This window comes from Falco biarmicus, chromosome 3, assembly GCF_023638135.1.
Source record: "Falco biarmicus isolate bFalBia1 chromosome 3, bFalBia1.pri, whole genome shotgun sequence".
NCBI lineage: Eukaryota > Metazoa > Chordata > Aves > Falconiformes > Falconidae > Falco > Falco biarmicus.
This window is the reverse complement of record NC_079290.1, coordinates 119,813,323-119,836,907: the sequence shown is the minus strand read 5'-3', so window position 1 is coordinate 119,836,907 and position 23,585 is coordinate 119,813,323. Positions and strand designations below refer to the sequence as shown.

General features: G+C 48.3%; 3 protein-coding genes across 3 annotated transcripts in view; 2 read left to right on the top strand and 1 right to left on the bottom strand.

The window, feature by feature from the left end:
* Nucleotides 1-2,361: 2,361 nt before the first annotated feature.
* HTR1D (5-hydroxytryptamine receptor 1D) lies at nt 2,362-6,825 on the top strand. The gene is made up of 3 exons (XM_056330241.1): nt 2,362-2,404; nt 3,767-3,913; nt 4,280-6,825. Exon 3 carries the CDS (start codon nt 5,150-5,152, stop codon nt 6,284-6,286), a length of 1,137 nt encoding a protein of 378 aa, XP_056186216.1. The 5' UTR covers nt 2,362-2,404; nt 3,767-3,913; nt 4,280-5,149; the 3' UTR covers nt 6,287-6,825.
* A 72-nt stretch (nt 6,826-6,897) lies between these two features.
* LOC130145461 (uncharacterized) lies at nt 6,898-9,737 on the bottom strand. Its single transcript, XM_056330242.1, has 2 exons — nt 7,325-9,737; nt 6,898-7,230 (listed from the first exon to the last, which is right to left on the bottom strand). The coding sequence occupies exon 1, from the start codon at nt 9,735-9,737 to the stop codon at nt 8,787-8,789; it is 951 nt and encodes a 316-aa protein (XP_056186217.1). The 3' UTR covers nt 6,898-7,230; nt 7,325-8,786.
* A 284-nt stretch (nt 9,738-10,021) lies between these two features.
* The window catches only part of LUZP1 (leucine zipper protein 1), a 39,274-nt gene continuing 25,710 nt past the window's right edge, over nt 10,022-23,585 (top strand). Inside the window, exon 1 of the mRNA XM_056330237.1 lies at nt 10,022-10,173. The gene's annotated coding sequence lies outside the window, so the exon portion shown is untranslated. The remainder of the gene's footprint in view (nt 10,174-23,585) is intronic.

Below are 23,585 nucleotides of genomic sequence, written 5' to 3'. Positions count from 1 at the left end.
GTGTTCCCTTCACGTCGTGTGCCCCGCTCCACCTTCCAGAGCCACCTTCTGCCGGGTCACAGCGCTGCCCTTAAAGCCACGTTGCTGTGCAAAGGCACCTCCCGTCCTCGTGATGCGTGAAAGAGAATCTCTCCAGGGTATCCAGGCATGATTGCATCTCTCCTCACCTCGTGGCCTTACCCACGAACCACTGGGAGCTGAGCAGAGTGCCCGTCCCAGTGCTGCTGGAGCTGTGTGTCACTGGGGGACATGGTGGCCCAGGTCAGAGTGTGTGTCAGTGGGGGATGTGGTGGCCCAGGTCACAGTGTGTGTCACTGAGGACGTGGTGGCCTAGGTCACACCTGGGAGCAGGAGAGGGGCAGCTGCAGAGGGCGGCCCTGTTCTGGGTGGTCCTGCAGTCAGAGGTGCTGTTCCCTCGGCACTGGCTACAGAAGAGGCACTGGTGACCGTGCTCCTTCCTGCGACATCACTGTCAAGTGTCCCAGGGTCACTCTGTGCCTTGCTTTCTCACCATCCTCGCTGTGTGGGTCTGTTCACCCCACCCTCCCTTGACTGCCAGATCTGCACGCTGCTCTGGGCACGGTAGCGTGGATAAACCACAGGGATGGTAGTGTGGATTAAGCAAATTAAAATTTTTTTTATTACTTCCCCTTCCCCCATCAGGAAAATCATTTAACCTCTATTCAGGATTTTTTTCTTCAGTAAAAGGGAACTTAATTGAAATATTACATTATTGGGAAGGCATTCATTTTATCTAGATGAAGTTACCTTCGGTATAAGGTAACTTAATTGAAATATTACGTTACTGGGAAGGCATTCATTTTATCTAGATGGTAACTAAAATTAACTGCATCCTAATATACGAATTCTAACTGGAGTCCTATTACTAAACTATACTTATTATATCAATGGTAGTGATCACCAGCTCAGACAAATAACAGATTGTCTAAAAAAGGCATCACAGGGAAATACATTCATAAAAAAAATTTAGAAGTAGATTCAGAGTCCTTGATTCCTAAACACATATGTAAGCAATTAACTTTGGGTTCTCAGTAGTCCACTGAATTTAATGGTTATTTGTAGAGTATATGAAGTCATATCAATAAGCAGGTGCATAAGCCATTGCAACAGAGGGGCTATAGATGTTAAGAAACTTTAATGACCATCCCGTCTGACCTTGTGCACACCCCCGAGCAGACCTCTGCCTGCCCATTTCATTCATGCAGCCCAAGAGCTTCCAACCAGCTGAAGTGGGTTGCAGTTCTTTTCACATACTACACTGTTGTTTTTTTATTTTATTTTGCATATTTACAGTTCCATATATTATACTACATTGTGGCACCTTACTGATTGTAAGGGAAGGATTATTTTGACTAAGCATTCTGCTTAAGTTTATAGCCCCTGGTGATAATTTAGCACATGGGGAATGCGTTTTGGTGTTAGCACAGTGAACACCCAGGATAAAGCTCTAAGTAGGGAACAAAAATTCTGTCAGGCCCACGTGCTCTCATAACCTGTTTTAATCTGAAACCAACGAATAATACTGAGGAGCTGCCTTGCCAATCGGAATGGATAAGAGCTGCTTGATGTGCTACATGTATTTCTTCGTGAAAGACTCACAACCGAAAGATTTCTTCTGTGTGTACAAGCGTATGATCTTCTTAAACTTAAGAACATATGCTACTTTAGATTTTGAGGACCCCTGTAGAAATCCTACAAGATGTGTCTGTTGTGAGGTTTAGAAACCGGACCTGGAGTTACTCTTGAAAATTACTTTCAGTCGTGACAGCCTTATTGTGAAGCAGGAAACAGCCAATGCACTCTTTCCGAGTACGTGATAAATAGCTGACTTGGAGCATTTTTATAACAAACCTGGTTCTTTTCCTTTGGTGACCCCATCACAGGAAAACATCATTTGTTTATAAAAATTAATTCAGGAACTCAGTATCTGTTGAGTCATTTTTTGGTTCCAGTAAGACTTTCTCCCACTGTCAGGCTGTCCTCTTTACTGATGTGTTGAAGATTAGAAATTCATCCGAACTGTAGACTAGTTCGTTTGTCTGAAAATCCCATGTCTCACATCAGGTGTTTTTTTCCCCACAGTGACTGACAGCTGTTGGAAGCAATAGGACTAATGGGCTTGTTCCTGTACAGGTGGGCGGGTGATGTGCACTTCATTGCCTTTGACGTTGTTGGAATTGTTCTAACACTGAACAAAGCCAATAATTGCAATATATGGGAAAAAGGCTCAATACCGCTTTTCTCAGTAACTGAAATCAAGATTGGACTTGGCTTTAGTTTTTAAGTAATCCAGTCATTGTCTTCAATATTACTAATCAGTCTGTCTGGTGTTTTTGGTTTAGATTTTCTCCTGCGTGGGATGTGCGATCAGCCCAGTGTTCAGGTAAAGAGATTTCTTATGCTCTAAAAGTGACAGCTCTGAAGTGAGCTATTACTGAGTCACATCGTTAAAGGTATGGGGGAAAAAAACACTCCAGAGAAGATAAAGTAAATTTATCATAGAGAAACTAGATCAGCTTTAGCATCCCTGTTCACTGAAGAGAATTTGGAGGATGTTTACAAGTGGAACCTTTATTTCTGGCCAAAGTGAACACCACCAGCACATCTTCGCTATCAGACAGACAAAAGAGTTCGGTTCAGCTCGGGATCCAGGGTGCAATGGTATCAGCGGGGTGTTCAGCCACTGCTTAACACTCCCTTTGCACCTGCATCTGCAGGACACTGCTGCAATGCCCGTTTCCAAAGAGATCTGGGCATCTGCTTGTCCATAAGCCTGATGCCTGTACCTAGCCAGTCTGCAGGAATTGTAACAATAGTCTTACTGTATGCTTAGTAAATATGGTGTTTGGGGGAACAGTCAAAATGGCTTTTGTAAAGGTAGGTTGTGCCTCAAAAATCTGTTGAAGTAATTAAGAAAAGCTGATGAGTATCTGGATTGAGTGAAGTCCAACTGATGTAATTACTTGCACTCTCAAGAGGCTTTAAGTGATCTGGAAAGTACATGAATAGTGGGGTGATGACATCTGCTGATGAAGCAAAGCTCTTCAGGGTAATAAAGACAAGGACTGACCTGTGCAGAATTGCACAGAATCTTAGAAAGTGGGAGAAGGAATACAATACAGATAGATGCAAAAAGTCAACAAACATGAAAAAATGCTGATGTTACCACTCATGGCTTTGCAATTATATTAACTGGGACTGTGGGAATCTGTATCAGTGCTGTGTAATGGTTAAAAAAGCAAAGTAAATCTCAGGAATCATTAGGAAAGAAAGGAGAAGAGAACAGAAAATACCATTGTGCAGCAGTGTAAGTCTATGTTGCATCCACACCTTCAACGCTGTGGTTCTGGTCCCTCTGTCTCAAAAGGAACGTATCAGAGTTGGGAAAGTGTCAGAAAAAGGCAACAGGGTTGAGCTGAATGTGTGGGCCATTGTCAGAGACAGTTGACTTGATTTAATGGACTTTGGTCACTCTGGCCATTCTTATGTTCAAAAATTCTTAGAAGATGAACCTTTGCTTAGTGTCACAAAATGGTCATTAGGAAGTTAGCCTTGCAGGGGGTGGGGGCCGGGGATCAATAAAGTAATGGTGTGAGATCTAGTGTGAAATACGAGACTATTCTAGGTCCCCTGACTGGAAAAATACAAAAGAAAAAGTGTCTCTAAAAATAAGTTTGACTCACAGAAGGTGGATGTATTTAAAGAAATCAAACACGCAGAACTGAAGTGCTGTTTCTTATGTTAGGATGCAGGAGCTCCAGAGAGGCTGTCTGACACCAAAGTGCTGGTGTTTCACGTAGAATATGTGATGCTCTTGCTCCAGAGATCCCTACCTGCCTGACTCTGTTGTGTGTCAGATGGCATGAAACTGTACCAGCTACGACCCACAGAGGTACGTCTCCTTGGTGGCTGGGAGGAGGCTGGCCTGGTGATTATCTTCTTGGAGAAGTCTGGCATCTCTTTTTGGCCCTCACAGCGTGTGTCAAAGCAGTTCATGGCCCATATTCAGGATCTCTTTCAAGAAAGCTTGGGCTGGCATAATGTACGTGCCACGCTGGTACTCATGGGTGGATCTGAGTGGAAGGTCTCAAGGAAACCTGTCTTGGGATGTTTTCTTCAGGTTTGCAAAGATTCCGAGTTGCACTAAGTGATTCTAAAGAAAAGAATGGAAAGCTTGTAGATTGTATACTGTGATACATCAGCTTCCATAACTCTTGTATCACCATTCTGGACTGAAACTTTTGCTTTCTTTTTCCAGATCCCCTTAACCAGTCTATTCTTTCGCTTGTGAGGGAATCGCCACTCCATGAGTCATTACAATCATTCACCCCGTGTATGATCAGGAACATCTCAGTACTTGGAGCATGCTGTGAGCTTCAGCGCCAGTGCATTGAATTCTGGTGTCCAACACCTGACTTCAGTGTTTGAAGACTGAATGTTGAAGAGAAAACCTGAATGGTCTCTAGGAGTAAATGAAAACAGAGCTCTGCACTTTTCAAAAAAAGTCTTAGTTTACCAATCTGGCAGAAATTATGTTTACAGAAGGAATCCAGACAGTATTGTTTTATAACTTGAGTGCTCTTACTAATGAAGTGTCCCTTATAAATATCAAAAACATGACATTCAGCTGTTAGAGAGAAAGAGAAAACACACTTGAGGAATAGCTTTGTCCCACCCACAGGGGCATCAATCACATGCCCAGACTGGGTATTTTTTTGGCCTCTTGCTCTTCAGTATTGATTTATGCAGCTTTGCAGAAGATTAGTTCAGAAAGGAGGTGTGACTAAAAGGTAATAAAGAATGATTTAGTCATCTGCAAGATGAAAATGAAAAACACCTGAATTCCTACCATGTATAGTAGTGCTTGTATTGTTATACAACAGAATCATGTCTGGATGATTACGTTAATATTTTGTTTTAACAGTGATGCCATTGGTGCAATGTGATGGAAAATCTAGCTTAGGAGAACACCTCATCTACTGTGCAAGCTGAGGTTTTCAACAAGTTAATCTTTCTTCAGTGTTGGACTCTAGTATGAAAAGTTCTATTTCAGCAAAAAAGTAAGCATCTTTCGTCATCATCCCAGAAAGATTACCCTGGAAAGTGAAAAGTGAAATCAGAGTGGAGAATGACTCAGTATAACCATTCAGCAGAGCTCTTTCTCCAGAGCTCAGCAAATAAGACATTAAATTTCACTGAAACACCGCTGGCTTTGGATGAAAGGACACTATTAGGGCTGAAGATTTCACTGTCAGTCCTTCTCTCTGTTATAACTTTGGCAACAATCCTTGCAAATGTTTTTGTTGTTATTACAATTTTTCTGACTAGAAAGCTCCACACACCTGCAAATTACCTCATTGGCTCCTTGGCAGTGACTGACCTGCTAGTGTCTGTCCTAGTAATGCCCATCAGTATTGCTTACACTGTCACCCACACCTGGGCCTTTGGCCAGGTGTTGTGTGATATATGGTTATCATCAGACATCACATGCTGCACAGCCTCAATCCTGCACCTCTGTGTTATTGCACTGGACAGATACTGGGCTATCACAGACGCTTTGGAATATGCCAAACGCCGGACTGCTGGCCGAGCAGCGCTCATGATTGCTGTGGTCTGGATGATATCGATTAGTATTTCTGTGCCACCATTTTTTTGGAGGCAAGTGAAAGCTCATGAAGAAATTGCAAAGTGTACTGTGAACACAGATCAAATATCCTACACAATTTATTCCACTTGTGGAGCTTTCTACATCCCGACTGTGCTGCTCCTGATATTGTATGGCAGAATTTATGTAGCAGCTCGATCCAGGATTCTGAAGCCACCCTCATTATATGGGAAACGTTTTACTACTGCACACCTGATTACTGGCTCTGCTGGGTCTTCCCTCTGCTCCATCAATGCTAGCCTTCATGAAGGGCATTCCCATTCAGGTGGGTCCCCAATATTTATCAATCATGTTAAAATAAGACTTGCAGATAGTGTCCTGGAAAGGAAAAGAATTTCTGCTGCAAGAGAAAGGAAAGCTACCAAAACTTTAGGCATTATTCTGGGAGCTTTCATTTTCTGCTGGCTGCCTTTTTTTGTTATGTCCCTAGTCCTACCGATCTGCCAAGATGCTTGTTGGTTTCATCCCATCCTACTGGACTTTTTTACATGGTTAGGTTACTTAAACTCATTGATCAATCCAGTCATTTATACAGCTTTTAATGAAGAATTTAAACAGGCTTTCCAAAAACTAATACATTTCAAAAAATGTTTGTCTTGAGCCTCTCCTGTTATATCACTGACCCTTGCGCAATCTTGCAGCCTAGCTGGAAACTTTCTGTGCTTTTATTCCTAAGGTACAGAGTGCTAATTGCCGTCTCTGCTGCTACCCTGTGCTATGCATGTAACTGGGAACTTCCTGCCAATTTGGTACTTTCTGTCTGGAATTCTGTATCCCATAACAGAACTTGTCCGTGATCTCTGCAGTGATTGTTCGTGTATATAAGATCAACACCTGAAGTAAGCTTTGTAACAAGTGAAGGAGTGTGGACCAGAAAGCTGAGTTTGTATGATGAGATGACACATATTGCCCAGTTCTGCCATGCCTTTGTAACCTGATGGGAGGAAAATGTGTGCATAATTTGCAGGTCATTGGTATTTCAGCTGTACATTATTAACAATTTATGTAGGCTGAGAAATTTTCTGGAGAACTGGATCTGATGTCTACATTTTCTGCAGCATGTATCCTATCCATTTGAAATTGGTAAGACTTGTAACTTTTTCAGAAGTTGTGTGACAGCCTATGTATAACCAGCAGGGCATAGAAGGCATAGTGTGTATGTAAGTTCTGTGATTATTTCACAAATACTGCACTTGAAGCTATGCTCGTGGTGAACTGTAGAAAGACGACAATTTATTTGAAAAAAAATTTTAACACATTTTATCATTAATAGAATAGCCAGGGCAGAAATACTACAAAATAAATAGCATGTAAATTACTGAAAAGCACCTCAGTCTTCTACTTCTGTTACTTAATTTTTTGCATGCACAAAACTGAAACAGGAAAATACGGTTAGTGCCAGTGTGGAATGATTGTGACCTCAAAAAAGAGCCAGAAGTGTGCAAATCCTGTTGTTTATTCCCACCAACTGCCACTCCCCATCCAGATATGTCAGGTTTTGGCTTCTTATGAAGCTGGTGAAGACAGGTACGAAGATCCTCAGGCTGAGGAGGACACCACATTCTCACTGTAGTGCCATAGCATATGCTTTTTGACCAAGGGGAAGATGGCAACAGTATGAACTGAATAAGACATCACCTTGCTTCTGATGTTGCTGCTTGCTTCTCAGCACCTTTGTTACTGTACCTCGATGTGGCTGCAGGCTCCTAGGGGAGATAATGGTGGTATTTTTCTGATCCTAGAAACAAGAAACAGTTACACATGCACAAACACACAGACAAAACCCCAAACCCAAGAAAACTTACGTTGGTTGCCATATAGAGTGCTGATAATGATGTAAGACTAGCAAGCTATACAGCACTGCTGCCCATACAGGCATGTATCCATTTCTTTTTTCCTGCTTACTGTATTTAGTAATATTCCTAAACCGTCTGGCACCTAGCACAGCCAAGGCTCCAGCTCTGTCAAGAGCTTTTAGAAACTAATTCAGTAAATATCAGGATCTTATCATGACTCTGATGTTATAAATACTTAAAAGCCTGAAAACCTGGAATCAGGTAGTAACAGGAGAATCTTCACTGAAAAAAATTCTAGACTTACTTTACAGAGAGAAGCAAGAAATTTTGATTTGGTGGATACCACTGGCTCAGAAAACAGTGGGCTGATTGAACTCACTAAACTGGCAGAAAAGCTTTCACCATGCGTTAATTTTCTGCCAGTTTAATGAACTGAACAAATGCCAGAACTGGTACAACAGAAGCAGCACAGATGCACAAGTAGTTTCAGAAGGAGGGAAGCAGAAATGCATGTATCATCACCAGCATGCTGTTAGATCAACTTAGATGTCTCATTTGAATTCACCATAGAAACAGGGCAAGTACAGAATAGCAAGAATATCTGAAGAGTCAGTTCAGGGACTTCATGAACTGGAAGAAGACTCAGATTGACATTTTTAATAGCCACTGAGAAATCTGTTCTCTGTGAGCTTGTCTAATTCCTTTTCAGCTTCATGCCTCTGGTGTTTGTGGAATCCTATAGCCATCCACTTCTCACGTTATCAAGCTGTGCATAAACTGCATGAGCTACTTTTGTTTATTTAAACCTACTACACCCATATGGGTCCTCTGTTGTCAGATGTGCTGACAGCTTCTGTTGCTTCCCCATATTCTTCATGATTTTATGGGCGTTTGTCACCCCATCATCTCTGGTCACATTTGCACATATTACTTACACCCTGCACCTTGGAACTAAACCACCTTTCTGTCCAGTACCATAAGAAGAGGAGGCTGTCACGCCACCAATGATAACCTTCCAGGTAAGAAAGAGATCGCTGCTTACCTCCCAGCTTTACGCCACCCTGCTATTCATATCTGCCCACAAGCAGAGTGGTCTCCTCCAGCCCACCCTAAGCAACTGCGCAACACCAGCAACGTAACCTCTGGCATGCCTCCTCCTCCACTCCCCTGCTCCTCTACCCCTCTTCCCATTCCAGCCCCTGTGTAGTTTTCCCCCCTCCTGGTTTCCTTTTACTCTTCAGGGTGAGTTGGACTCGAAGCACCTTTGCTATTCTCTGAAACAGAACAGTTTTGGAAATATGATTCTAGCTAATGCACCTACAGGCAGCTGGGGACAATGTGTTCCAGGACCGCTGGGCACAGCAGCAGGGCTGGGAGGCTGGAAGTGCAGGGAGGCTGGAAGGCAGGGAGGCAGGCAGGGAGGCTGGAAGGCAGCAAGGCTGGAAGGCAGGGAGGCAGGCAGGGAGGCTGGAAGTGCAGGGAGGCTGGAAGTGCAGGGAGGCTGGAAGGCAGGGAGGCAGGCAGGGAGGCTGGAAGTGCAGGGAGGCTGGAAGGCAGCAAGGCTGGAAGGCAGGGAGGCAGGCAGGGAGGCTGGAAGTGCAGGGAGGCTGGAAGGCAGCAAGGCTGGAAGGCAGGGAGGCTGGAAGTGCAGGGAGGCTGGAAGCGCAGCAGCAGGCAGGGAGGCTGGAAGCACAGGGAGGCTGGAAGTGCAGCAGCGGGCAGGGGGGCTGGAAGCAGTCACCAGCCGCCGACTGGGCCACTGTTGGCTCAGCAGTGCGGCCGCAGCCCTGTGCTGTACAACACGCATCGCGCCATCGCTCCTCAGCGTCTGCCCCTGTGCACCCCCCGGCCAGTGCCGCACGCGTCCCGCTGCTGCGCTGACGGCCCAGGCAGACTCGGCGCAGCTCGGCGCAGCCAGCGCTGGGAGGTCTCTTCTCGCTGACCCCATCAAACACCCTCGGGCTGCACATACCGGAGGTGGGACCCACCCCCGCCGGGTCCCCGCTCGACGCCATCCCAAGTCCCAGACCGTCAGAGGTGACGCGGCCGGGGGACGCACCGAAGGCGCCGGAGGACGAGCCTCCCGGTGCCACCCGGCGTGCCGCGCCCTGCCCCGTTCCGGGGGAGCGGGTCTCTCGTACGGCCCGGTGGGACAGGGGGCAGCGCCCGCCCCGCCAGCGGCCCCTCGGAGCCCTGAGGCGGCGGCGGGGCCCGGTCCCCGGGGCTGGTGCCGAGCCCCCCGTGCCACCAGCCATCACAGGGCCTCACCTGCGCGCTGCCCCCCGGCCCGCTGCCGCTGCCCGGCGCCCGCCCGCGGCGAGCTGCTCGCCCCCTCCCCGCTCCCCCCCCACGGCCCTTCCGAAGGCAGCAGCCCCCGGCACTAACGCAGCCGGCCCGCCGGGCCCGGCCCGCTCCCCCCAAAATGGCCGACGCTCCCTCACCGCCCTCGCGCAGCGCCGGGGGAGGGCGCCGCGGCGCTGCACCGCGTCCGGGCCGGGCACGGCAGCCCCCGCCCCGCTCCCGTTGACGTCAAGCACCGCCCGGTACCGCGTCCCTCCCCTCATTGTCAGCGCCTGCACCCGCCGCCGAGCCCGGAGCCCCCTGCGGGCTGCGGCTGCCCGAGCCCGGGCTGTCCCGCCGGCCGGAGCGCGCCGCGGGCGGGAAGGAGGCCGGGCCGCTCCCGCTGCCCAGGTAGGCAGAGACGGGCGACGAGCGGGCGGGCAGGGGGTGCCGCAGCCCCGCCAGACCGGCCGGGCGGGGAGGAATTCGAGGCATCCGCTTTGTCTCCGCGGGCGGCAGAACCGCCTTCCCTGCCGGCGGGCGCCGCGGGGCCGGGCCGGTGGCGGCGGCGCAGTGCCCGCAGTCCCGGCCGCCGTCACACCGCGGGCGACCCGGCCCTGCGGCGCCCGCCGGGGCCTCGGCCCCCGCTCGGAAATGGGGCCGCCGTCGGGCTCCTTCCGACGTGACCGGAACCGCCGCTTTCCTGACCGGAGCGGCCCGGCCGGCGGCCGCTCCCCGCCCGGGAAGGGCACGGTCCCTGGGGCGCGGCGGCGGCGGGCTGCCCTCGGGGGTCCCACGCCCTCGGGGGTCCCACGCCCGTCGGTGCGCACCGCCGTGCGGTGGTGCAGCTGAGATCGTGGAGGTGTCCAAGAGGCGCTCAGAGCGTCAGATTTCTGTGAATACCCTTTTTTCTCCTTGCTGCAGCCATATACTCCTTTTCCTGTTGCTTATTTCTTCTGAATTCCCCCTTCTCTCCTTAGCCCGCTCACATTTATCGTACAATCAATACTGTCGTCCCTCTTATATGTGTGCTTTATCGATGCTTCGCCTTTGTTAATTGCTTCAGCCTTCTTTTCTCCCTGTCGTGAGGGAATTTGTTGATGGAGTGTCGCGAAACTGTTCTTTTTCTGTTAGTAAAATTTCTTTAAAGTACCACATTTGGCTCTGCCAGGTGCCCCACGTGCTGGTATGCAAAGCAAGTGGAAGAGCAGACCCTTGGTGGTTGTCCTTGGTGACTGCACTTCCATTGCAAAGCTGCGTAATTTTTTTTTTTCCCTTCCAATGCTACATCTGAAGCCCTTAAGGCAGTTAGACACAAGTTAAAGTGACCGTCCTGACCGATTGGCACGTTCCAGTTTGGCACAGTGGGATTAGATTTTAATTGGTGTGTAAATTCTGTTGAAATTTTCCACAGAAATCCCAGGAAAAGAGCGCTAGTTGTTGCAGTGCCACTGTTTCCTACGAGTCCCTGGCTGAGCCGCCTGGGCGGGCGGGCGCCTGGCTGAGCCGTACCACACAGCAATGACAGCGAAAGGGGGAAGCATTTTTACAACCCTGGAGTGGTCTCAGGCATTCAGGGTTTAGGGAAAAAATGCAGTTACTTACCACATTCCTACGTCTCTTGGCAGAGATACACATCTCCTGGCCCACTGGATAGTGAGGAGGGACAGTGTTCCTCAGTGCTCCTGCATTCTGCACGAGTACAAAGCCCAAAGCTGTGTGCCCCAGCCAGTTAATGCAGCCTGTGGCCAGCCGGCGCGTTTCGGCAGGGACGGCGTGCTCTGCGGCCGCTTTGCGTCCACGGCACCTGCAGAAGCATAATTCCTCCATTGTGGCAGCTCCGTGGCAGTAAGGAGGGCAGAAAATGCTCAGTGCTGCCTGCCACGCTGACTCCCTGACCCCAGGGCTCCAGAGGCCTGAGGAAGTGACGGTCAGGCAGGGGGCTGGGGTGCAGGACCCCTCCCAGGCGAGGCACTGCAGGGAGGAGGAGGAGGATGTGGAGAGCTGGTTGCTGTGTTTCTTTTGGATGTGTGGCTGAAAGTTCCTGTGGGCAGGAGTGAATTGGGGCAAGGGGGTGAGGGAGAATAGAGGAGGTCCCATTAACTAACCCCTGTGTCTCTCTTCTGGTCTGAGCTGCCCTTCAGCCTCAGCTTCCCCATAACCCTATAAACAGTAAAGTTTCTTCAGTGCAGTATAGGGCAAGTTAAAATAAGTTATGGCAAAGTGGGCTCTTCGCTAGCCCTCTGGATTTCTCTGTACCCTGAGAATTTGGCCCAACTGAGAATGTTACTGTATTTATTTATGTAATGTGAGTTAGGAAGTGTAGACAAAAATAGCTTTTGTTAAAAAAAGAGTACTGTCAAATGTGGCTGTTACCAGAAATGGTAATGTTTAAAAGCCCGGTATGCCTTGCAATCTAGACCACATTATTTTGTTTGTTAAAATGTGTTGGTGATCACATCTTTGAGTATGACCTTACCATAGCATTGTACACAGGCACTCTGAGGTTGTGCTTATCCTCCACGAAACCTTTCCCTCTCACGGAGGTCTGCTGTCAATGAGGAACCAGCCGATGTGCGCCGCCTTCCTCATGGAAGCTTTTCAGAAAGTGTGGCTGGTGTGACTGAGCCAAATGACAAAATAGGACAATTCTGATACAACTGTTACGTTAAAACGAAGCGAATAATCTTTTTAGGGTGCCATTTGGGTTGGAAGGTTCGCATGATGGTGATGATTAGTAGCCTGTAATATGTTTTGCACTAACTGGTGCAATGCAGGTCATAGGAACCTTTAAAACATACTGTAAGGGAGAATGCTAGTTGTGGTCATGGCTTTGTTCATTATGTCTTCGCAAGTCTAAGGCACACTGCTGTACAGTCTTTTTGCCTTGGGTAATGTTTGGATCTGCACATGTGAAGTTGGAAGCATGTGTTTTCAAATACTTGGTGACAGCTGATGAGCAAGTGCTGCTTGCCTGCACTTCCTGCATCCCTGGTGCTGGTGGTCTGCTTCATCCTTCCATACTGTATTCCCTTTGCTTTAGGCAGGCTGCATCTTTGGAGGGCTTTGAGTCCTTTAGTTTGATCTCTTCTTCTCTCTGTAGTCACCCAAGGTGGGTTTCATCTCCCTAAGCTCAGCTGTTTGCCAGTGTAACAGGAGAAGGCAGCTGTCCTCTGATGGCGGTTGCAGCCACCCACTGCAGACACTGTGGACAGTCACATCTCTCTGGATTTGAGGGTTTAGAGCTGGTGACAGAATCCATTTGGTAGAAAACCCACAAATCATTTGCCTTTAATTGTCCAGATTTAGGAGCCTTCATAACCACCCTGACTCTGGGAAAGCACAGTGGGCATGCCATTCCCATGGAATCAACAGGGTTTGGGTTGGTTCCAAAATCAGAGCACTTTTTGAGATGATCAAGTATGAAGTGTGGCATTGGATGTCAGCCACCAAAATGTGACAGTTTAGGCCTCAATCTTTTTGTCTCTCTGGCTTTGTCGTCTTAGGTTTTGGCAGTGATGTTTCCCTGCCAAGGCCCTAATCTCAGCTGATAAGAGGTTCTAAGGCGCAGTTCAGCCCTGTGTTCTTTAACCCCCTCCAGGGTGGAGTAAGATGTGCAAGGTGCAACAAGCAGCCTTACCTAAGCGCACCAGCAGTATGCACAGGAGCGTAAACACCATGCACAGGCAGTTTCTGTTTCCTTCTCTGTAAAACAGAGCTGAGACTATTTCAGCACTTCCTTGCAGAGGTTGTGCAGCAAGTGTAACATTTGCGTTCCCGAACATTTGAGATCCTCAGCGCAACACAATCTGGAAAGGACTGAAAGGAGAGAGGGTGCCTAGGAAATACGAGTTTTAATGTTATACTTGGCAATCAGCCTGCTATGCAACCTTTTGCATTGAGAGCTGGATAAGCTCTGGTGATGGTGGAACTCGTTAGGACCCACACCAGTAGCCCCAGGAGCAAAATGTATCATTTATTCACTTCGGAACAAAGTTGCCAAAATATCCTATAAAGTGTAAGGAAACATCAGCTGGTAAGTTTGTTTCTGTGTGACAGCTGGCAGATGAGAGCTCCTGCAACTCTGTCAACTTGGGAGGAGAGAGGGATTTTCACATCCTTCCCAGTCCGTTTTGGGAAGTGCCAAATCAGTGCAGGTGGGTGCTGTGGCTGGAGGAGGTGGGTTTGCCTTTCCCGTCATCCCAGCCATTCTCCTCTGGGTGCCCATTCTAGCCCTACTTCAGCTGACACAAACTCTGTTCAGCTGTGTGGAGAGAGCTGATCTGGGTGAAAATTAACCATCAATGTCCCCCCACCCCCTTCAACCCTGCCGAATTCCCACCCTGGCTGCAGGGTTGCTTTTGTCTGGCCAGGGGAGAGGAGCACGGAGCTAGAAGGGGGCAGGCGTGATGCAGGGCCACAAAAATGGCCGTAAAACTTTGGCCTGAGGATCTGGTCCAAAGTCTGTGAGGTCACTTGTGCAGTGATTGCATCCCTTGAGCATATCAAGCATTGCTGCCTGTGATTATATCTCTGCCACCCCCTTGGCTTTCGTGGTGACTTTGGACATGCTGCCTTAGCAAAGTTCCAGCTCATGCAAAGTGCTGCCTTGGTTTGGGCAGCAGGGGTAGAGATGGCGCGTTTGGAGGACTTCAGTGGAAAAGTTTCTGTATTTATTAAGTCCCAACAATTCTGGCCCTGTTTGTCAGAGCTTCGCTGGATTGGGCAAACCTCACATATCTTTTCAAAGTAACTTCTGAGCTGTATCATCCAGTGTCTGATCAGCTGTATTGAACTTGAGCCAGCCAAATGCACTGATCTTTCAGCAAAATGCACTGGTCTCGTGTGTGTAAACACTTTCTGTGAGCTGGAAATTTCTGTATTGCTGCTCCTTGGCCCGCTGCAGCTAACATCAGCCATCCTGGACTGCTTCATCCCCTGTGCTGCCCTGGCCCTTGGGGAACCAGTTGTCCACAGCGCAGCCGTGCTTGGTGCCAGCAGGCATGGGTGGGCTGGCCTGGCTCCCTGGGCAGATCCCACATCTCACAGGTGGGCTGCCGGGTGCTCCAGGATGAAGTAGGGGGGGACTCGTGCTGCTAAGTACAGGCGCTACCTCACCACCCCTCACCGTCTACCCTGGTTTGGGAGGAATGTGTGGTGGTTTTGCCCCTTCCAGTCTTGAAGGGGAATGTGTGGGCTTTAATGATTTTAATTGGTACTGGCCCTGCATGTAAACATTTATAGTTCTGAATTTACTTCACTAATTGGTTTCCAAGTCATAGATTAAGTCATAGTTTGACCTGCCATACAGCCCAGGCCATAGTACTAGACCTCATTTAGTATCAAATTAACTCATTAACTTAGCCGTTTTTGAGGTTTGCAATTTCAGACTTGATGGTGTGTGTGTGGTGAATACAAATAAGATTTCTTTTGCCATGAAACCCCATGTTCCTGGGTTGGATTTGTGATTGGCTCAGAAGCAGCAGGACAGATTTCATTTGGACACCCTGCAAACAGCATTGTGTCCAAGACCAGGCACACATCCTTGAGTGTGCACGGCATGCCTCTGAAAAAGCAGAGCAACAGGAGATGAGAATGGAGGCTTTCGTAGCCCAGGTAGGAAATGTCTTCAGTGGTTAATATTACAAAACCCCTGAAGCTTGGGGCTCGTGTGTTAGCCTGCATGGCAGGAGAGAAAAGCACCTGCTTCTGTAGGCAGGTGATGTGAGAGGGCTTCCTGACCAGCATCATGGCATAGCAGTCCTGCTGGGCAGCTGAGGAGCATGCTTTCTGGTGGCATACCACCCTGTCAGCAGAACAGCACCTCTCCCACTGCAGGAGCCAGTGGGCAACACATAGCAGGTCATCCTGTCAGCTGCTCACATCTATGCCAGCCGTGCAGGAGCAGGCAGCAGCAAGCACACTGCATTGGAAGTGCAAGAGCCATGGTAGGAAAAGGTGTACTAGGGGCAAAAATGTGAGCACGTTCTTGTGTGATGTGATCAGAGCTGTGTCTGTACTCCTCATGTATGTGTTGCAGTGTTCTAATTGACCTCTAAAGTGGTAGCTTCATCCTGAGCTGAAAATGTGCCTTTCTACACGACTGATCACAATGAACATAAGCTCAAGCAACTTTTTAATTAGCTCAGGCATGTTTCTCTTTACCTTGAATGTTTACTTTTCGTGTTTTCCTCTGTTGCTGCATGCAATCCAGGTGCTTGCAGAAAGGTAGAAAAAGCTCAGGGCTGTGCAGTGTGGGCTTCTGGCAGTGTAGCTCTCTGCTTCCTGGTGTCATCAGCTCTGCCACCCTGTGCTGCATGCAGCACAGCATCGTACAGCTGGGAATGACAGATTTTGCTGCAGTGCTGCATCCTCCTTACGTGTTGCAGCAGAATCTGACAATTTTTTCACATTCATTCTTAAAATTGCTTTTATATAGATTGCTTTCATATGCATTATCTGGGTTTTAAGCTACAGCACTGGCTTGTGGCTTCCCTGTTGGGCTGGTTTGAAAACACACAAGATACGTTTCCAAAGGTGAAAGGAGGCTGCAGAGGCTCCAGGCTTGTGCTGATCATCTGATTCCACTGCAGCACTTTCAGCTGCTTGTGCCTTTGAGGTGCTTGTGCCTCACGTGGGAGTGCAGTGGGTTACCTTAAAGGGAAAATGTGATGAAACTGCTTTAAGAACTTGTTGTTACATGTGATATCTTAGTGGAATTTACCAGAATAGAAAGGAGATTCCTGGCCTGGGATCTGGAACAAAGATGCAAAAACATTAATTCCCCAGGTAGTGTGAATCATTTGGAAATGTGTCTTTTTACTGGAGAACAATAAATAATTCCTATGTGATAATAAATAGCTGCTAGTACTGCACTGTGGTGAGAGTTTGAACTTGGAGCAGTCAAGAAATCCTAATGAAGCTTCTCACTCCTTTGTATACCGTTCTGCATAGCTACTGTTTGGGGTTGGGGTTTTTTAGTGGCGATATTTTTAGTGGTGTTGAGTGTGATTAATGTTTCAGTGTAGAGGTATCCTGTGTAATATGTGGGTGTTAGTGTTTCTATATGAGATTTGGCTTTAGTATGTTATAAACTGCTTGCTTTAAAATTCTCTGGATGTTGTCTCCAGGTAGCTTTTTGCATTGGGCAAAGCATAGCAACCAGAAGCGTAGTTTGGAATAGGGCATTGCTTTTTGTCTGAAACGAACTGTCACAGGGGGACTGTAAAGGGGAAGAAAGCAACTGTCATCAATGTTTGGGAAAAACTATGAAGCTGCGTGTTTGAAGGTAAATGCAGGAGCAATGCTACAGTCTGCTGTGGAAGCAGGGGACTTTTTTCCTGCAGTGATTGGAAGACGGGGAGCTCTTTGGGTGCTTAGTCTCCACAGAGCATAGAGGGCAAACGGGCTCCTCGTAGCTGGGTGTTAAATAGCTATAGATGTGAAGCTGGCTTTAGGCTCAGGCAGAGTAAAACAGCAACTGCTGAGTGCAGAAAAAGTTGTGCCCTGTTGACTGCCTTGATTGCCGTGTGGCGCCTCGATTGCCATGCGGCATTCCTTGAGCCTGGGTCACCTTCCTGCAATTTCCCCCAGCAGTAGTAGTGGCAAGCCCCATGCTCTGGCTTTCTTTCTCTGCCTTACAACAGAAATATGCTCCCAAGCCCTTACCCACAGATCATCTCCATTCACTTTTTCCTCTGCTGCCTACATTTTGAGCTGATTTGCAGAGCAGGGCTCTCTTTCCATGGTGCACATGCACATGTGCACACACACACACATACAAACCCACCCTTCTTTTTTTAGCGTTCTCTTCCCTGTGTGCCTCCAGTGAGCGCTGTGACTGCTGTAGCATGTGGCTGAGAGTGCTCAGGCCAGCCCTTGCCTTGGAGCCCAGCTGTGCTGCGTGTGAACTGGTGGGGCATGCAGAGCACCTCTCCTCTGCAAAAGCAGGTCTGGCAGCAACAAGCTGGACAAGGTCAGCAAAACATCATGGCAGTGACTGCACATGGGGCTGCGTGAGTAACAGCACAGTGGACAGGTCAAGGTTGTTCTGCTCAGTACTGGTGGTGTATGCAGTGTCATGAAAATCAGGTGGATCTTTCACTAGATCACATTGCTCAAAGCCCTATCCAACCTGACCTTGAACACTTCCAATGATGAGGCACCTACAACTTCTCTGAGCAACTTGTTTCTGTGTCTCACCCCCCTCATCATAAAAGATATGTTCCTTATGTGCAATCAAATCTACGCTCTTTCAGTTTGAAATCATTGCCCTTGTCCTGTCACTACAGGCCATTTGTCTGTCTTATAAATCCCCTTTATATATTGAAAGGCAACAATTAAGGTCTCGCCAGACTGAACAACCCCCATCTCTTACTGCCTTTCATTACCAGGTGTTCCAGCCCTTGGATCATTTTTATGGCCTCCTGTGGACAAGTCTGGGGTCTCCAGGGCTGGATGCAGTACTCCAGGTAGGATCTCACCATAGCAGAACAGAGGAGGGCAGTCACCTCCCTCCACCTGCTGGCCACACTGGTTTTGATGCAGTCCAAGATATGGTTGGCTTTCTGGGCTGCAAGCACACGCTGCTGGCTCATACCCAATTTTTCATCCACTAGTACCCCCAAGTCGTCCTCTGCAGGGCTTCTCTCAAACCATCCATCCCCTAGTCTGTACTGATGCTGGAGATTGGCCCAACCCAGGGGCAGGAAGTTGCAACATGATAAATGCTGACTGGATGTAAAGGAAAATAATTTTCATCATGCAATTGATTTGTCATGGGAACAGGGCACCAGGAATTGTGGCATCTTCAGCCTTGGAGATTTTCACAACGATGCAGTCCTGAGAAACCTGCTCCAGCTTTTGACACTAACCCTGCTTGGAGCAGGAGCTGGACCAGGCTGTGACACTTGGGGTTAACTTCATCCCCTTACTGGCAACCAAGATGAGACAGAAAATGTGAATTTCCCACTCCTCCTCGTCTCTGTAGAAAGAAAGAGTATGGTGGGGGAAGTGGTGTGTCCTATCTCAGTACAGCCAAGCCAGTCCTTCCTGTGAAACATCCTTCCTTCCTTCAGTCCAGGGAGTACAAGGGGAAAAAGGACACATAAATAACAGTGCAAGGGAGTGAGGTTAGCCACCCATGCCCTGGAAAAGTGCTGGAGGGAGACCCTCTGCTTCCATTTGTGGCTTATGCTCGGTTTTTCACTCTCCACTTCTTAAACGTGCTGTAAGAAAAGCGTATGTCCTCTTGGCTCTGATCTTCACTTAGGATGGGATTCAGATGAATTAACACTTGGCATTAAGCCTGCAGATTTCCTCATTAGCATCTTGTGTAATGCTTGCAGGAATGAGTGTGCTTCAAGAGCAATAGAATTTGTCTTTCTTCTGTCCAGAGTACCTGCTGTCCATTAGGTACCAGTGGACTTAAAAGCAAATGCAGGCTGCCCAGTAGAATTGCCTCTTTCTTGTTAATATAGGATATTTCAAGACTGCTGGTTTTCTAGCATCATGACACTGAGAATTTGGAACAAAGTTCTGCCATGATAGTAATGAGCTGGTTGGCATCTTTAACACTTTCTTGCCCTATGGACAAGAGGCTGGTAGGAGCTGGATGAATTTTGAGGTTGGTGATATATTCAACCCTGTCTATGGGAAAACTACGGCTCAGCACTTTCCTGCTGGAAGTCCTGTCCCATGCTTCTGACACCAAACAGCTTCTTAGCTGTGTGCTGAAGGAGGCAGCTGAATGCTCAGCGTGATCTCCTCCCTGGGAAGTTACGGCTATTCTGCTGCTGTGGCAGTGCCCACCCTTGTCAAAGGAGTCACTTTATGCAAGTGAATGGGGAATAACTCCGGCTCGTTTTTGGGAAGAGGGAGCAGAAGCCAGGTATCTCTCTGCCATCTCTTTCTGCATAAAGGAGAATCCCAACAGTGGCTGCTGAATCCCCTGGCCAGTCACCCAACCTCAGACCTCTAACTCGTGGAGAGTATCAAGTCTTGTTTCAGGGCTCTTTGCCCAAAGCAGGTTCTGCAGTGCAGTGTATGTGGCTGGTCTCTGCCTGCCAGTGCAGTGAGTTGTGCTCACCTTTTTGGCCCGTTTGCCCAGCTTCTGGTGCAACACTGTATGTCCCATGTGTGAAATGCCCGTTGTGCTTTTAAGACTCTCAGTCTGCAGGTGAAAATGGTCTGTCCATAAATTCATCAAGGGTTTTGAGTAGGCTGTTTTCAATGGCATAACTACGGTGTTGTAATACCATCCTTGCAGCTTGTCTTAGAGCCTCCCCATTGTCCATGGAGCATTAATTTTGAGCTTAATGTGTTGAAGTCCCCACAGCTACAGGCATGCTGACACAAAGGCAGCGTGTCCCTTAAAAGATCCAGGCTGTGATCTGTTTGTGAATGTTATTTTATTTACTTTTTTGTTACCTGAGGGTATTCAGCAATAAATTGAACACAAAAGAGTCCTGTTAGAGTTTCCAATCCACCCAACTGTCTTCATTGAAGATTTAAGAGACTCACATTTAAGAGAGGGACATAAGCTCCTGAATACCTCCTTTCATTTCACTTTGCGCTTGCCAGTGAGCAAAAAGGTATATTCTGAAGCTGCAGGGTGGGAGCTTGCAGGGAACAAAAATGCCTGTCCAAGATCACAATATTTGTGGTATAGCCAGGGGACAGGGTTCCTGGGACTTTGTGTTGGGAGGCCGTGAAGGATCTGGAGATTACTCGCAGTGTAGTTAGCCAGCCAGTCTTCATTTCCCCACACACGCTGCTGTGAAATGCTGTACCTGCAGTCCACCTAGTTCAAATGACTTTGGGGAGAAACCACACAGGCTTTGGCTGCGTTGCTTGTGAGTCAGTGCGTGCGGTGGGTGGGGTGTCCGCTGCTCCTGCGCAACTGATGGCAGGGCTTCCTGCTGCGGCATCATGCCTCGTCTCGCCTGCCTGCTGTCCTGCCTGCTGTCCTGCCTGCTGTCCTGCCTGGCTCCCGGCCTTTGAGGGGCTCGCTTGGCTCAGCTGGCTGCTCCCCGCAGGGCATGCCGAGCACTTGTGGAAGAGACCCCGGGGCCTGGGTTTAGTAAGAGCACCCAAGGTCTTGTTTTAGAGCAAAGTGTGGATTTCATGGGTTGCAAAAGAAGCAGATAGGAGACAGTCTCCTCCCTGTGCCAAAAGGTTCGCTTCAAGCCTACAATGATGCTGGATGCTGCTGTGTGGTGCCACAGCATTGTTCTGCAGGCTGCATGGTGTAACCCAAGCCGGCCAGCCTTCATGCCAGAGTCATTTCAGATGGCTGACCAGTTCTTCCTGTGCTTTTCCTGCCAGTGGGGTTAACCCTTGCTGTTCCCCAGCTAGCTGATAGTCTCTCCCCTCTAATAAATGCTTGTCCAAGAGCTACAGAGTCACGCAGTGTTTGTGGTGCTGCTGGGCTCCACGTGTGTGAGCTGCTACAGCCCTGCCGCTGCCAACCTGCATGCACGCAGCACATGGCAGGTTCCCACAAAGGCACAGCCGCGCCACTAGACGCTTACAGTCCAAGTCTAAACCCTGGTTTACTCCAGAGGCAACACCAATGGCACCTGTAACCTGATTGACCTTCCCTGCCTTCCTCAGGGGCCTTTCCACAAGCCTGAATTGCTGCTAATTGCAGCCTTCATTCAGCCCCGTGTGTGTTGGCTGCCAGCACAGTGCAGGGCAGGCTTCTGAGCGCGCCTGCAGAAGCACTGCTGTCCATGTGTCCCAGTGTAGTGTCCTAAAATGGTGCCAGCAATTTCATCTGCATCTGCATCAAGCAGGGCAAGTGTTGAATTTGCATCAGGGAGGCTGTGTCGGATGTCAGCCAGGCCAGGGCAAGCTTCTCAAAGACGAGCCAGGGGAAACAGCAGCATACCCTGAAGAAGGATCCCTGCAGCAAGAGCAACTTCCCAGAGACTTGGAGTAAAACATTTACTGGTTTGGGGGATTTTGATAATCATGTTTCTTTCTAGCGGCAGGGCTGTTCTGTTCGGTGGGTGGATAGCAATGCTGATGATTTATGAAGTGGACCTACAAGGGAGCAGTTAACACTGGCCTGTGCTTGAATATGGAGTTTTATCAGAGTAATTAGTCCTAGATGTCTGCTCAGGGTTATTGAGTTAAAGGGCTGTTAGTGAAGATTAATGAAAAATTAAAATCTAGACATTTATTTACATCTGAATGATAATTTTTTATTCAGGTCACATTTTATTTCCTTGTGCTGCTGTGCCATCAGTCTGAGGGTCTGTATGGTGCCTGCCATGCCTGCTGAGAACAAGTCCCTGTGCGCAGAGTGGAAGGAAGTGCAGGACAAGGTGTGCAGAGAGGACAGGGTGCCTTTGCTGAAATGTAGCTAAAAGTTGGCTGTCTAAGCTGTTCCTAAAAGATTTTCCCCATTTGTACTAAGGAGTGCTAGAGGACAGTCCTGAGCCACGGATCGCCATCACCAATGCTGCTTTATGTTTGTGTGGTCCTTGGCAGGGCTTGGCCTGGATGTTCCCAGGCATCTCCTGGCGATGGCTCGGGATGTCTCACTTGGGGGCAAAGTGGTTTTAATAGTGCGGGGGGCTTGTTCAATACTAGTTGGCCATGGGGCAGAGGGCGGACTGAAGCAAGGCTCATGTACTGATACAGGTGTAATGTTAAGTGCTCTCTTTGGTCAGCAGGATGGCAGTGCAGTCTCCAAGGGGCCATTTACCCACCCAGCCTTAGGCAGCAAACAGGGATTAGTTGAACAGTTTTCTGACAGTGCTACCCACTTTCTTTCTTTTTTTAATCTGTGGTGGATGCCTGGACCCTTTTATATTGAATGCATAGCTTTAGAAGGCTAAATTTTGTGGGGACAAGTACTGTCCAAGGAGATGGACAGTCCTCTCAGGGTTTAAAACCCCAATGACAGGAACAGGTCACCAGTGTCACCTTGTGAGTCTGCTTCAGGCTCAGAGGATTTACCAGCAGAGCTGGATGCTGGATTTGCTTTGGCTTTACCTTGTGGCTCTGCCCGCCTCCAGGAGTGTGTCGGAGGCCGATGTGTGGATGAGATGAACCCATTCTTTACCCCTACTGTTAAGCCGCGCTGTTGTGCAATGTGGGAGCCAAGGCTTTTACACCTGGTTGAAGTCATAAAGCAAAGCATAGCTGCTGCTTGGCCTGGCCTGCCACAGGGGGCAGAGACCGGTCAATGAAGAGCCACTATCTGTGGTTTCCGTGTTTACCATAATCCTTGTTTCCTCCAGCTCCTGATGCAGATCTAGCACGACAGATCTTTTCCTTTTTTTGTGATTGTAAGCTGGCTTGACTTTTCCACCCAAGGCCGTTATGTTTGTCCTGGATCAGACCACAAGTGTATCTAGCCTGGTGTTTTTGCAGTGGCCAAGAACAGGGCCCTAGGGAAGGGAATTGAAACAGGGAAAACCTGCGGTACATAGTTCCTGCATGCTCTCCCAGCCTCCGGCCCCATGTGGCACAGGCACTTACAGACCTGGATGTGGTTTCTGTGGATTTACCAACCCTCAAAAGACATCTGTGTTGTTATTTTATCTGTTCACCCCAAACCCATGAAAATTTTAGTGTCCACAGCATCCTGTGGCAGAGTTCAACAGCTTATCTCCACGCCATGAGGAGCAGTGTCTTCCTTGTTTGTCACTGCAGAAACAGTGAACATTTGATCATATCCCTCTTCTCCAAACTATTAATAATTTTATAGATATCTCTTATTCCTCTTGAGTAATTTCATTTTATTAAATAGTTCTTGGTTTTTGATGATTTCCTCTGCAGAAATCATACTTTTGACCACCTTTGTTGCATAG

Excerpts from the sequence above, each read along its gene's own strand:
- HTR1D (XM_056330241.1), top strand. The coding sequence starts at position 5,150 with ATGACTCAGTATAACCATTCAGCAGAGCTCTTTCTCCAGAGCTCAGCA.
- LOC130145461 (XM_056330242.1), bottom strand. The coding sequence starts at position 9,737 with ATGGCTGGTGGCACGGGGGGCTCGGCACCAGCCCCGGGGACCGGGCCC.